A 15,982-nucleotide genomic window follows, 5' to 3' on the forward strand; every position below is an offset into this window, starting at 1 on the left:
ATGTTTTAAATGATTGATATTGCTTTAAGTTATTAGTATTATTATGTCCCTGGTCTCATCGGACACAGATTTGGGAACAACAAAATAAACTTCTAAAGGCGGAACCGAGTTACAGACGGCTGTGCTACACGGAACGTTTTCAGTAAGGGCCGGAAGTGACGCCGTAAGCAGACTTGTGTGTCCGCGCGTAGCTGCGAAAGAAGTGGAAGAATTATTATGAATTGATGTGATTTTGAGAAGATTAATCTGCTGAATTCAAATAAACATGGCGGCGAAACGTAAATCAGACGCGACCGTGCCTGCGGAGGAGAGTGACCAACTGCTGATCCGACCACTGTGAGTTTAAACCGACTATATCTGATCCGACCACTGTGAGTTTAAACCGACTATATCTGATCCGACCACTGTGAGTTTAAACCGACTATATCTGATCCGACCACTGTGAGTTTAAACCGACTATATCTGATCCGACCACTGTGAGTTTAAACCGACTATATCTGATCCGACCACTGTGAGTTTAAACCGACTATATCTGATCCGACCACTGTGAGTTTAAACCGACTATATCTGATCCGACCACTGTGAGTTTAAACCGACTATATCTGATCCGACCACTGTGAGTTTAAACTGACTATATCTGATCCGACCACTGTGAGTTTAAACCGACTATATCTGATCCGACCACTGTGAGTTTAAACTGACTATATCTGATCCGACCACTGTGAGTTTAAACCGACTATATCCGACCACTGTGAGTTTAAACCGACTATATCCGACCACTGTGAGTTTAAACCGACTATATCTGATCTGATCACTGTGAGTTTAAACAGACTATATCTGATCTGATCACTGTGAGTTTAAACAGACTATATCTGATCTGACAACTGTGAGTTTAAACCGACTATATCTGATCTGATCACTGTGAGTTTAAACAGACTATATCTGATCTGATCACTGTGAGTTTAAACTGACTATATCTGCGACTGTGAGTTTAAACCGACTATATCTGATCCGACCACTGTGAGTTTAAACAGACTATATCTGATCTGATCACTGTGAGTTTAAACCGACTATATCTGATCTGATCACTGTGAGTTTAAACAGACTATATCTGATCTGATCACTGTGAGTTTAAACAGACTATATCTGATCTGATCACTGTGAGTTTAAACAGACTATATCTGATCTGATCACTGTGAGTTTAAACTGACTATATCTGATCCGACCACTGTGAGTTTAAACCGACTATATCTGATCTGATCACTGTGAGTTTAAACAGACTATATCTGATCTGATCACTGTGAGTTTAAACCGACTATATCTGATCTGATCACTGTGAGTTTAAACAGACTATATCTGATCTGATCACTGTGAGTTTAAACCGACTATATCTGCGACTGTGAGTTTAAACCGACTATATCTGATCTGATCACTGTGAGTTTAAACAGACTATATCTGATCTGATCACTGTGAGTTTAAACAGACTATATCTGATCTGATCACTGTTATTGGCTGCTGCATTTTAAAAATATTAATTCAGACTAAATATATTTCTTTATGGAAAAGCAATACTTTGATTCTGTAGCACGCAAAACGTCCCGTGGGTGCATTATGTCTTTTTTAAATATTTAGCTTTTAATAAAGATTTTACACATTCAACCTTTAAGTTTTTTAAGACTCCTTGGAGGCAGCTGTTTATTCAGATCCAATGTGACAAAAGGTGCTTTCCTCTGTGTGTGCTGTTGAGGACTCAACATGACTTCAGTCTCAATAAATACACACATGATGCAGGAATAAAAGAATGTATGTATAAATAAACAAGACTACATAAAGAAATGCATAAATAAATAAATACAGGACTAAATAAATACAGGGATGAATAAATACAGGAATAAATAAATACATTCTGAAGTACATAAATAAATGTATAAATAAATAAATACAGGAATGAAAAAATACATTCTGAAGTAAATAAATAAATGTATGAATAAATAAATAGAGGAATGAAAAAATACATTCTGAAGTACATAACTATTTGTATAAATAAATACAGGAATGAATAAATACAGGGATGAATAAATACATTCTGAAATACATGAGTTCATGTATAAATAAATACAGTAATGAATAAATAAATGCTGAAATAAATGAATACATGAATAAATAAATACATGTATAATAAATAAATACAGGACTAAATAAACAAATACAGGACTAAATAAATAAATACAGGACTAAATAAACAAATACAGGACTAAATAAACAAATACAGGACTAAAGAAACAAATACAGGACTAAATAAACAAATACAGGACTAAATAAACAAATACAGGACTAAATAAACAAATACAGGACTAAATAAACAAATACAGGATTAAATAAACAAATACAGGACTAAATAAACAAATACAGGACTAAATAAACAAATACAGGACTAAATAAACAAATACAGGACTAAATAAACAAATACAGGACTAAATAAACAAATACAGGACTAAATAAACAAATACAGGACTAAATAAACAAATACAGGACTAAATAAACAAATACAGGACTAAATAAACAAATACAGGACTAAATAAATAAATACAGGACTAAATAAACAAATACAGGACTAAATAAACAAATACAGGACTAAATAAACAAATACAGGACTAAATAAACAAATACAGGACTAAATAAATAAATACAGGACTAAATAAACAAATACAGGACTAAATAAACAAATACAGGACTAAATAAACAAATACAGGACTAAATAAATAAATACAGGACTAAAGAAACAAATACAGGACTAAATAAACAAATACAGGACTAAATAAACAAATACAGGACTAAATAAACAAATACAGGACTAAAGAAACAAATACAGGACTAAATAAATAAATACTGAAATAAATAAATAAATGCATGAATAAATGGGACTTCTTATCTCTCTAACACACAGGAGTACATGAATAAATAAATGTAGGTGAACATAAATGTAGAAATGAATGTAAAACATTGATTGATTGATTTTTTATTTATAGATTTATTCATTCGTTTATTGACTTATTTCAGCATATTTATGGAGACTTCAGTCCTCTTTGATCCTCAGTAGTCTCCTGCTCTCAGACCAAACTCCGTTCATAAATAGTCTCTTTTTGATCCTCAGAGACCAAATGTAGCAAACAGCATTTATTTAAGGCTTTTTTTATATATATAATTAACTGCTTATATCTTCCTTCAATTTTCATTTGATGATTATTTGAAATCTTCTCAGTGAATTCTGTAAAATCAAAATTGATCATTTAATTGGTAGTAAATTGATCCAACTCATATTTTGCATGTTCTTGTTAGTTATTAAAACGGAGTTAGAAAAGCACCCTGGCAGCACATCTGTCACTTAATGTGACGTTACTTTACCGTAAGGCGATAATCTAAAACACCAGGGCGTTAGTGAGACAGGAAAGTGATGAGGTTTCTGTGTTCGTATCCAGAGGAGCAGGACAGGAAGTGGGGCGATCATGCATCATCCTGGAGTTCAAGGGACGAAAGATTATGGTATGTTTCCTCACATCACTGTAAACTCTACCATCTGTCTGAGTCCCGCTGTAAAGACGTGTGTGTTGTGTTTTAGCTGGACTGTGGGATCCACCCTGGTCTGGAGGGAATGGACGCTCTGCCCTACATCGACCTGATCGACCCGGCTGAGATCGACCTGCTGCTCATCAGCCAGTGAGTTCAGTAATCATTCATCAACGCGGCAACCAGGGAACAAGTCTGGCAATATGGCGAGGGGAGATGAGACTAAATTCTGCTAAATGTAACGGACACGTTGTCCTCTCCTCCCTCTCAGCTTCCACCTGGATCACTGTGGAGCTCTTCCATGGTTCCTGCAGAAGACCAGTTTCAAAGGACGCACCTTCATGACTCACGCCACCAAGGCCATCTACCGCTGGCTGCTGTCCGACTATGTCAAAGTCAGGTAGGTCAACTTCAGGGGCCTCATTTATGAAACTGTGTGTAGGATTCATGTCAAAGGTGGCGTACAGACAAAACATTTATAAATGTTTTTTATAAAAGAGCGCACGCACGTCCTACGCCCTGTTCCTTCATGAATCCCAATCAACTCTAAATGTGGAGCAGCTCCTGCAGCTCCTTGTCACGCCCATAGATACCAATAAATAGTCAATGAAACGCCCCAAATGAATATTCATTCATACGACATCATGACAAAGAGAGAGGAAAACAAAAAGACATAACCACTGTGAAGTTGTTGGAGAGGTGGAAAAAAGGAGAAACTTGTTGTTTGGAGGGGGAAAAGTGGAGACATGGTGCAGACAAAGTTAATGCAGCGTCAGCAGGTCGGACCGTGGAGGAAATGAAATGCCCAGGGGGCATCCTTACTAGATGATCCTGAACCACCTCAACTGGCTCCTTTCAACGCAAAGGAGCAGCGGCTCTACTCCGAGTTCCTCACGGATGCTGAACTTCTCCCCCTTTCTCTAAGGGAGACTCCAGACCCCCTCCTGAGAACACACATTTCGGCCACTTGTACCCGCGACCTGGTTCTTTGGGTCCTGACCCAACTTTCATGACCACAGGTGAGGGTAGGAACCAGGACTGACCGGTAGATCCAGAGCTTTGTCTTCCTCAGCTCTCTTTTCGTCACAACGGTGCAGTAGAGCGACTGCAGCACCGCCCCCGCTGCTCCGATTCTCCGGCCAAACTCACGCTCCATCGTCCCCTCACTCGGGAACATGATCCCGAGGTACTTGAACTCCTTCACTTGGGGTAAGGACTCATTCCCTAGCTGGAGTAAGCAATCCACCGGTTTCCTGCTGAGAGCCCCATGCAGGACTCCATTCAGGGTCTCCAAGAAGGCCGAATACCGAACTGCTGTTTGATGCATCTGCACAAACAACAGTCAGAGTTCCCCACCACCACCCGCAGGCGTAAGGAGGCCACCCTCTCGTCCACCAGGGTGAACTCCAACACCGCGGCGCTTCACAACCTGGGAAACTCCAGAGAAGAATAGGGCCCAACCCCTGTCCTTGCACAAGCTCCGGCTCCTTCCCCGACAGAGAGGTGACATTCCACGTCCTCAGAGCCAGCCTCTGCTGCCCGTGTCTGGTTCGTCGAGGCCCCTCACCTTCACTGCCACCCGTGCAGCAGCGCACCTGAACCCAGCAGTTCCTGGTGGGCCCACAGGATGGAGAGGAGGGAGGTGCCACGTCACTTTTTCGGGCTGTGCCCGGCCGGGCTCCGTGGCAAACCCGGCCACCAGGCACTCGCCGTCTGGGCCTGGCTCAGGACAGGGGCCCCCGGGCTGGGTCTCTCTTCCTCTTCGTCGTTTGTCCATTGAGTCTTTGTGAACCATTCTTAGTGCGGCCCCTCGCCGGAGACCACTCTGCCATGGGAGACCAGGAGCACTAGGCTCCAGACAGCACAGCCCTCAGGTTCACAGGGACACACAAACCTCTCCACCTCAATAAGGTGATGGTTCCTGGAGAGGTAATCTAATTTTAAAAAACAAAAATAAAACGAACTAAAGCAATTCAAATAAAGACTGTATTAAGCGGTGTGATATATATAACCGCATGTAAACTGCGCTCCTAACTGCAGACAGAGGCATCAATAACAGCTTCAGTGTGCTGTTCGCCGCATTATTTATGAAAATAAACTCCATAACATGCAGGTATTGTTTAATAATCACAGAACATATTCATGAGTTAAGAGGGTTTTCATCTTATTGTTGTTTTTTTCCTCTGCAGAGAGAAACCATCCAACAGCTGTTTGTGTTTTCATTTTCAGAACGACTTTTGTGAATTCTTCATATGATTAATGAGGGAATATTTGGATTTGTTTTACACAAAGGTCTCAGTTTCACTGTTTCTCGTGTTTCATCCTTCTGCCATCGGTGTCGCCGTTTCTCCCGTGTCTTTGCGTACGCCTGGGTCAGTGTGGTGCTCGGAGGAACGCACACTCATGTCAAGGCTGTTTATTAATCCCAAAGTTTGCTTAGAAGTGCGCCCTCTTCTGTGCGTACGCCACCTTTAGAAATGAGGCCCTCCAGTAGCACTACGTCAAAGTCAGTTAGGACTCGGTCATAGTCGGGTGAGAGTACGTGGGGCGGCTGGGGCTCAGAGGTAGAGCGGGTCTTCCTCGGCCGTACAGACCCGGCTTTTGCTGTGGGATCTCGGATGTAAAGGAGTATTTCAGTGTGGTGACGGCGTCCTGCGGTGTATGTTGCAGTAATATCTCAGCAGACGACATGCTGTACACGGAGACGGACCTGGAGGAGAGCATGGAGAAGATCGAGACCATCAACTTCCATGAGGTGAAGGAGGTCGCCGGCATCAAGTTCTGGTGTTACCACGCCGGCCACGTCCTTGGAGCCGCCATGTTCATGATCGAGATCGCCGGAGTCAAGGTCCGTTGGAACCGACACACTCACCGGATCATAGTTGTTGTTTATAGTCTCATCTCTGTGTGTGTGTGTGTGTGTGTGTGTGTGTGTGTGTGTGTGTGTGTGTGTGTGTGTGTGTGTGTGTGTGTGTGTGTGTGTGTGTGTGTGTGTGTGTGTGTGTGTGTGTGTGTGTGTGTGTGTGTGTGTGTGTGTGTGTGTGTGTGTGTGTGTGTGTGTGTGTGTGTGTGTGTGTGTGTGTGTGTGTGTGTGTGTGTGTGTGTGTGTGTGTGTGTGTGTGTGTGTGTGTGTGTGTGTGTGTGTGTGTGTGTGTGTGTGTGTGTGTGCGTGCGTGTGCGTGTGTGTGCGTGCGTGCGTTGTGTGCCTGCGTGTGTGTGTGTGCAGCTGTTGTACACAGGAGATTTCTCTCGTCAGGAGGACAGACACCTGATGGCAGCAGAGATCCCGAGCGTCAAACCAGACATCCTGATCACTGTGAGCGAGGCTGCACACATTTGTTTGAGTTCAGCTTTATCTAAAGACTATATTTCAATTTTATTATTATTATTATTATTATGATTATTATTAAAATTCTGTGTCTGTCCATCAGGAGTCCACCTACGGGACTCACATTCACGAGAAGCGCGAGGAGCGGGAGGCCCGGTTCTGTAACACGGTCCACGACATCGTGAACCGGGAGGGCCGCTGCCTGATCCCCGTGTTCGCTCTGGGGCGAGCCCAGGAGCTGCTGCTCATCCTGGGTGAGACCTCGGACACTTAGTTTTTAGGCAGAAATAAAATGATATAGAGAGTGAGTATAATACAGACATTTAAATGAATCAATAAAAGAAAATGAATGGCTACATTTATCATTAGTAATTTTAATAATAATATGTATTAATAATTATTACTAAGTATTATTGTTGGCACATTTAATGGCTTATCAGTTTTTTATTTTAAACAAAATAATACAGAAATAAAGACAAAAAATAAATGCGCCATCATTTCTAAATGAATAATACTACATCATTTATTATGCCCCCCCCCCCCCCGTGGGCGCGTTATTTTAAAAAGAATATAGCTTTTAATGAAGATTCTACATATTCAACCTTTAAAGATTAATAGTTTCTTAAAGGAGAAAGGCAATATTAATTATTAAAAATAATAATGAAGAAGCAAATTAAAACATTTCATTTTATCAATGAATGCCTTCATTTATTAATATAATTGCTGGTACAATTAATGGCTTTTTAATTTATTTATCTATATTTATATTATTAAAGTTCTCAGGAAGAAAAGCTCCTAAATGGACCTTGTTTTATTTTTAAGTAAAAGAATAAACTTTAAATCTCACATAAGATTATCTTCATGCGCGTGTGTGTGTGCGCGCGTGTGTGTGTGTGTGTGTGCACAGACGAGTACTGGCAGAACCACCCGGAGCTCCACGACATCCCCATCTACTACGCCTCTTCTCTGGCCAGGAAGTGCATGGCCGTGTACCAGACCTACATCAACGCCATGAACGACAAGATCCGCAAGGCCATCAACATCAACAACCCGTTCGTCTTCAAGCACATCAGCAACCTGAAGGTCGGCGTGGGGGCGACTCGCACGGTGTGTCGCAGGTTCGATCCCGGAGCGGGGTTATAACGAGCACTTTGTCTGGTTGTTCCAGAGCATGGACCACTTCGACGACATCGGCCCCAGTGTGGTCATGGCGTCCCCCGGCATGATGCAGAGCGGCCTGTCCAGAGAGCTGTTTGAGAGCTGGTGCACGGACAAGAGGAACGGCGTCATCATCGCTGGGTACTGCGTGGAGGGGACGCTCGCCAAGGTGGGTCCATGTAGAGGCGTCGGCTGAAATCAACCCAGCGCAGGTTTTTGTGTTCCTCGTGTTAATATTTACGATATTATATTAATTTAACTGACGCTTAGAATTAGTGAAGATACGACCCACAACGTGAGGATTTATCAAACCGGCAAAACTGCTCCAAACGCTCCATTTGATAATTTTTTTATTATTATTTTGTGTTTCATTGATTCAGGGACCAGAGTGATCAGTATCACAAAGATTATTTATAATAAATAATCTGATATTTATATTTGTTAACTTTTATCCTGTCGTTTAATTTAATGTTCATTAAATAAAGTTTTTAGGCAAAAAGCAAATGATACAATTCAATTCAATTCAATTCAATTTTATTTATAGTGTCAAATCATAACAAAAGTTATCTCAGGACACTTTACAGAGTAGGTAAAGACCACACTCAATGACTTATTTATGATTTACATAGACCCAACAATTCCTCTGTAGAGTACAGTGGCAACGAAAACCTTCCCTATAACAGGCAGGAACGTCAGACAGACCCAGCTCTGTGGAGGAACGGACATCTGTCTGCACCGGTTGGGGAGGAAGAAAAGGAGAGAGAAAGAGAGAAAAGACACACAGATGGACAGGGAGAGACAGACAGACACACTTCCAGAGATGCAAGCAAAGCCTAACAGTAACTATAATATTTATAGTAATGTGAATATGACGTATATGTTAAGGCAGTTAATACAACAGAATAGTAGAAACAAGCACAGCTAAGGTGACAGAATATGAAAATGATAATAATTATGGTGGCAAACATGATCAATGATGAGTAGTGGCAATAGCAGCTACAATACAGCTACAAATTTTATAGTTTATTAAACTAGTGATAGTATATATGAGTAACAGTGACAATAGCAGCAGGAAGCGTCATGTAGGACCACGGCAGCAAGCACCACCACGATCAGCAGAGACCTGCGAGACGACAAAGCACAAACAGCTCCGGGGAAGAAGCTGAATCAGTAACATGCATTGATGGGACATGAATGATTCAGACAGAGAGGAGAGAAGCTCAGAGTATCAGGAAAAGTATTATCCCCCGGCAGACTAGGCCTATAGCAGCATAATTAAGCAGAATAAAGTCTCATCGTAAGCCCTAGCTGTAAGCTTTATCAAAAAGGAAAGTTTTAAGTTTACTCTTAAATAAGGGGACAGTGTCTGCCTCCCGAATAACATTTGGGAGTTGGTTCCACAGGAGAGGAGCTTGGTAGCTGAAGGCTCTGCCTCCCATTCTACTTTTGGAGACTCTAGGAACGACGAGTAGCCCTGCATTCTCAGAGCGCAGAGATCTAGATGGGTGATACAGGGGGAATATAATACAGAAATATATATACAGACATTTAAATGAATCAATCTGTTATAGAAATGATGAGTCAAATAAATGATATTACAAATTAAATGAATTAATAAACCATAGAATATAAATGGCTACATTTATTATACATTATTACTACATATTATTGTTAGCACTTTTAAAGTAGAAATAAATACATTACAAATGTGTAATAAAAAAATAAGGAAAATAAAACATCATTGTATGTCACATTTTATAAATTAATTTCTGCATACATTTATTTTTATATTATTTTTGCTATATTATTTACTCAATGATGTATTTAGTGACGTATAATGGAAAAGAAATAAACAGAAATGCAAAAATGAATATAGTTAAAGCTGAATATTTTCTTCAATGAAAAAGGCATTACTATGACAAATAATAATGCAGAAGCAAATTCAAACCTTTTTTCAAATTTGATCAATTAATGCCTACATTTAAAAATAGAATTTCTGGTACAATTAATGGCCCATAATAATTATTATTATGTGTTTTATTGATTCATGGACCAGAGTGATCAGTAACACAAAGAGAGAGCTGTCAGAGATTGTTTATAATAAGTAAATAATATTTAAATTTGTTTAAATGTTCTTTCAGCACATTCCTTGGTCGCAGTTAAAAAAACGCATTTAAAGGAACTTTATCAAGAACGTGCAGTTAATGATTGGTGGTTTGAAGTAACTCAGTAAATCAGCTCAGTCTTATATATAGTATTATTTTTTTCATATTTCAGGTTTAAAATCATTTGGGTTGCACTTGTGTCGTAAATGGGACTCTTAAATGAATAAAGGCGTTTGTTTCAGCACATCATGACGGAGCCTGATGAGATTGCCACCATGTCGGGTCAGAAACTCCCTCTGAAGATGTCCGTGGACTACATCTCCTTCTCCGCTCACACGGACTACCAGCAGACCAGCGAGTTTATCAGAGCGCTCAAACCGCCTCACGTGGTAACCGCGGCAACACACACCTTTCATTACGATAATAAAGTCTGTCGTTAAAACGATCAATATTACGTCTTTCCAATCAGTTTCCTCTTTTAAACCTCATCTTTTTGTTGTTTTTTATCGTCTTTGTTGTCTTTTTGTTGTCTTTTTGTCATCTTTTTGTTGTTTTTTATCGTCTTTGTTGTCTTTTTGTTGTCTTTTTGTCATCTTTTTGTTGTTTTTTATCGTCTTTGTTGTCTTTTTGTTGTCTTTTTGTCATCTTTTTGTTGTTTTTTATCGTCTTTGTTGTCTTTTTGTTGTCTTTTTGTCATCTTTTTGTTGTTTTTTATCGTCTTTGTTGTCTTTTTGTTTTCTTTTTGTCATCTTTTTGTTGTTTTTTATCGTCTTTGTTGTCGTTTTGTTTTCTTTTTGTCATCTCTTTGTTGTTTTTTATCGTCTTCTTTTTTGGCGTCTTTTTTTATCGTCTTCTATCGTCTTTTTATTGTTTAATCTTTGGATCTTTCTTAGAAAGCGCCTTCAGCTAATATCAATTTCCTTTGTCCATTAACGATGCCCCTTCTTTCTATACAGAGATGTGTAAACATGGTTATGCTGTACCCCACTGGATTTCACTATTATTATTATTGTTATTTGTTTTGTTTATATTTTGATTTGCGCTGTGGAAGCACTTTGTAAGCTGCCGTTTTTAAAGGTGCTATACAAATAAAGTTATTCTTTTCTGTCTAAAAACCTGAGGTACAGTATTTAGGTCACCTGGACGCCGCTCCACGTTCGGATCCACGTCGTGTTCCTTTTGCCTTCAAGTTCTCAATAAAATGAGACAATTTATGATCTGCCATATCTGAGATAATGTCTCCACGTCCCCAGATTCTGGTCCACGGTGAGCAGAACGAGATGGCCCGTCTGAAGGCGGCTCTGATCCGCGAGTACGAAGACAACGACGAGGTGGACATCGAAGTCCACAACCCCAGAAACACGGAAGCAGTCACGCTCAACTTCAGAGGAGAGAAACTGGCGAAGGTTCGTCCGGAAGTCGTTGAAGCTCTCAGGTCAGATGAGTTCATCAGGTTAACGTTAACTCCCAGCATGCTCTGCTGCAGGTGATGGGCTCGCTGACTGACAGGAAGTGTGTTCAGGGTCAGAGGGTCTCCGGGATCCTCGTCAAAAGAAACTTTAACTATCACATCATGACGCCCTCCGACCTCTCCAGTCAGTAACTGTGTGTGTGTGTGTGTGTGTGTGTGTGTGTGTGTGTGTGTGTGTGTGTGTGTGTGTGTGTGTGTGTGTGTGTGTGTGTGTGTGTGTGTGTGTGTGTGTGTGTGTGTGTGTGTGTGTGTGTGTGTGTGTGTGTGTGTGTGTGTGTGTGTGTGTGTGTGTGTGTGTGTGTGTGTGTGTGTGTGTGTGTGTGTGTGTGTGTGTGTGTGTGTGTGTGTGTGTGTGTGTGTGTGTGTGTGTGTGTGTGTGGTCACTTCTGAACAGTAGAAATGTTCTGAAAATGGTGACTTTGTTTGTTATTGTGTTTGTTCAGACTACACAGATCTGTGTATGAGCACAGTGACACAGACTCAGGCGATCCCGTACACCGGCCCCATCTCCCTGCTGGTCAGCCAACTACGCAGCCTCGCAGGTGGGTCATTGTCGTTGTTATTATTAATATGATTACTTTTATTAATATGATTACTATTGTTATTATTAATGTGAATATGCATTTTTTAAAATTAATATTATAGGTATTATATTAGTAATATGATTATTATTAATGTGATTTTTTTTTACTTATTAGTATTTAAATTTGTATTATTATGACATATTATATATATGTATATATGTGCACATATATATATATATATATATACACATATATATATATGTATATATATATATATATATATGTGCATATATATATATATATATACATATATATGTGCATATATTTATATATATATATACATATATGTATGTATGTGCATATACATATATATGCATGCATATATGTATTTGCATATATATATATATATTTATTTATTTTTTCAATTAAAAACAGGTTAAAATTTCTTACGGATTTTTAGAGTATTATTATTATTATTATTGTCATCATTATAGAGAGAGCTGCCTAATGATTTCCCATTAAAAGTGCAATTTTTTATTCCATACTAAAGGACATTTTAGTGATAATACTTTATTTTGTGGGGATTGTTTGTGAATGCAGGACTTTGGTGTTTATTGTTATGTGAATAAAAAGTTTGTAAATTAGTTTCGTGTCGTCTGCATAGAAAGGCTCAGAATGTGAAACTGCGTTAACTCGGATATTAAATGTTGATCAGTGTTTACAGTCTTCTTCTGTGTGGTTGTCAGGAGACGTGGAGCAGGTGGAGGGGGCGGAGAAGATCACTGTCAGGATCTTTAAGAGCATCACGCTGGTTCACGATGCCGGGATGGTGCTGCTGGAGGTGAGACGCGCAGACGCTTTCAGTATGAACTGAACTTGTTTTCAAGCCGTCAACACAGAAAACAGTTTTTTAACATCTTTCATTCTTCGTCCTCAGTGGGTCGCCAACCCGCTCAACGACATGTACGCCGACGCCGTCACTACGGTGGTCCTGGAGGTCCAGTCCAACCCGAGTGCCCAGAAATGTCAGTAAACGCAGGGCTCTGACGGGGCTGGGAATCCTGAAAACACTTTTCGCGGCTTGAAAAGTGTTTTGTCACTTTTCTGTAGAAAGCTGACACGAAACATAATTTTGGTTGTTTTTAGCGCAGAAACATCTAACTAAATGTGATTAAGAAGTGCAGTAATAAGAGTCTGTGCTGTGTACAAATATGTCTTATACCACAGTAACGCTGTGAACAAACCACGCGAGGCTTTTGAACACTAAACTCTGATGTTTGTTCAGTTCCTGAAGGGAAGAAAGAAGAGTTCGACATGGAGCTGTTTGTGGAGAGACTGGAGCTCATGCTGCAGTAAGTTTCTTTCTTTGTTTTGCTCTGCCTCTTTTTTATTCGAATATTTCTAAACACAGATTAACCTTTCTGTCGTCTCGGCTCTCTGCAAACACACCAGAATCCATTCACAAAAACAGCGCTTTTACCCCACAGAACACAGGAGCTGCTGCTGTAACGTGTGACGTGTGCATTTCTTCACTTTCGTTAGTTCTTAACCCTTTAAAGGGCGACTCCATCTGCACAAAAGATGAGAAACATTCAGGGCTCCTAAGGCTGCTGGAAATCCTTGAAAACACTTGAATTTTAGTGTGGTGTTTCCAACGTTTGAGAAGTGCTTTGATTCTGAATAAAGTGCTGTGAATGTTGTTATATGGTGATGTCATATCTGATATAACAGAGAAAAGCAGATCTGCATATTTGAGAGTGAAAATATAATTTTGTGACATTTTTTCATGAAAAATCCCTTTTGCTGATGAACAGATGATCAGAACAGTTGGTGATTATATTTCTGTGGAGGTGGTTTCCTTTCACTTTCATTCTCCAAACATCATGTTTGGTTGTTTATAGGACAATAACATCCCATTGAATGTGATGAACAAGTGACATAATAAGTTTACTGAATACTCGATACAAATATGGAGTTTACCACAGCTGGAAGGTGCTGGAAAAGAGCTTGAGTTTGACTGAAAAGGTGCAGGAACCCTGAATGTGTCGTTGGTCAGCGGTGACGTTACAGGAGCTTCTTGTGTTCTGGGAAGTTAAATCAGTGTTTTCATTGATGAAGTCCGGTGTGTTTGAAGAGAGCGATGCTTAAAGCTGTAAAAAGAAAGGAAAAAAGTAATTTAAGATTCCAAAGCCGTAAAAACGAGTATGACACATATTGAAAACCAGTAAAAGTGAGAATAAACTATAAAGACCTGCACTGTTTGTCTGTCGCAGCGACATGTTTGGGGACAGCTGCGTGAACTTCCGAGACGGTAAAGACTTGAGCGTGACGGTGGACGGAGTCACGGCCACCATCGACCCAGAAACCCGAGTGAGTACGGTGGCCTCTCAGGGACAGAAACACGAGACGTTTAAAGGATGTTGTTAGTAGCTTATGGAGTCATCTGAGTCTCATAAATCTGTAAAATAATGAGAAAAAGAATAAACAAATGTGCAACTGTTAAGAATGAATAAGTTAATAAAGAGAAAAGGGAAGGGAAATAAAATCATAAAAAACTAAATTAGAAGGGTGGAAATTAAGTGAATAAAATAAGTAAATATAAAAGGGTAATAAATAAAGTACAGTAATTTTAAAGTTTGGAAATATAAGGACAAAAAATGTGCTTTTATGTTATGTATTTATACATTCGCTTTACGTGTAAAGAAAGAATAAGAGAATGAACAAATGAAAAATTCTTTTTACTTTTTGTCATTTGTCTTTATATTTCCACATTTATTTCCTTATATTTCTTGATTGATTGATTTTTTGTGGCACTCGTGTGACTCCATAGAGCTGAAGGTACTAACTGAGATGATGCTTTTACCCGTGCTGACCTTTGACCTCTGTCTGCAGTCGGTGGCGTGCGCGGAGGACGAGACTCTGAGGGAGATGGTTGAGGTCGCCGTGCACCGGCTCCACGACGCCCTAAGCCCCGCCTTCTGAGTGTGATGATGTTTGATATTTTAACAAAGACAAACTCTTTGAAACCTGATTCCAAAGGAATCAACGACCCTCAGCTGTTTTTGTACTTTTCTGTAAAACCAACCTGAAAATAAAAATAAAAGGGACCTCGTCGTCGTTTTTTTAATCCTTTTGTTCACTGAGATTTAAAGAAGCACTTCCGTTTTCTTATTTTTCCTCAACTGGGACAGAATATTTCATCATCAGTTATCCGCCAATTATGTAATTGATCCCATTTTTCAGCTTGAATATAAATGTTTTAATACATATATACCTTTGAAGAAATAAATGGGTAAAATCAAGGGCGTAACTTTGAGCGAACATTTGGGGGGGGGGGGGGTGTTTCCGCAGTTCTGCAGGTGTGTGTGTATATATATATTTATCTGCATGTATGTATATATATATATATGTATATAAATAAATATATATATTTATATGTATACAAATAAAATGATCAGCATGTCTGAGACACCCTGTAAAAAGCTGGGACAGGACGAGCCAACTTGAGGAATAATTATATACCGGTATACATTACTAAGTCATTTATGTTTAATTTACTTTAATTCTTCATGAGAAACTTGTTGAATTTTATTTATCATCAGAAATAACAAGGGGGGTGTTTTGGGAAGGAAATAAATGATATTTTATATATATATATATGTATATATAGACTATGGCCTATTCTTGTATTTCCCGCTCACCTGATCCTTGTGTAAGAGCCCTGTGAGGTACATTCAGCTATTTTACAACCTTACATTAAGCTTTCATCAGAGCCACCTGTGCTTTCAGAACATTCATCCTGTGGTGGTGTCGCAGGAATCATATGACC

General features: G+C 39.5%; 1 protein-coding gene across 1 annotated transcript; it reads left to right on the forward strand.

Moving 5' to 3' along the window:
* The first annotated feature begins 159 nt into the window (after positions 1-159).
* Positions 160-15,280, forward strand: cpsf3 (cleavage and polyadenylation specific factor 3). Its single transcript, XM_083934325.1, has 18 exons — positions 160-336; positions 3,480-3,543; positions 3,620-3,717; positions 3,839-3,967; positions 6,238-6,415; positions 6,794-6,883; positions 6,999-7,149; positions 7,803-7,978; positions 8,064-8,222; positions 10,401-10,547; positions 11,412-11,564; positions 11,645-11,753; positions 12,073-12,171; positions 12,900-12,994; positions 13,091-13,178; positions 13,439-13,505; positions 14,427-14,523; positions 15,046-15,280. The coding sequence occupies exons 1-18, from the start codon at positions 266-268 to the stop codon at positions 15,133-15,135; spliced, it is 2,061 nt and encodes a 686-aa protein (XP_083790451.1). The 5' UTR covers positions 160-265; the 3' UTR covers positions 15,136-15,280.
* The last annotated feature ends 702 nt before the right edge of the window (positions 15,281-15,982 follow it).

Source organism: Echiichthys vipera, assembly GCF_963691815.1.
Source record: "Echiichthys vipera genome assembly, chromosome: 19".
NCBI classification, from domain to species: domain Eukaryota; kingdom Metazoa; phylum Chordata; class Actinopteri; order Perciformes; family Trachinidae; genus Echiichthys; species Echiichthys vipera.

Excerpts from the sequence above, each read along its gene's own strand:
- cpsf3 (XM_083934325.1), top strand. The coding sequence starts at position 266 with ATGGCGGCGAAACGTAAATCAGACGCGACCGTGCCTGCGGAGGAGAGT. Across the intron at positions 8,223-10,400 it reads TGGAGGGGACGCTCGCCAAG|CACATCATGACGGAGCCTGA; the intron begins GTGGGTCCATGT and ends CGTTTGTTTCAG. Across the intron at positions 13,179-13,438 it reads CAACCCGAGTGCCCAGAAAT|TTCCTGAAGGGAAGAAAGAA; the intron begins GTCAGTAAACGC and ends ATGTTTGTTCAG.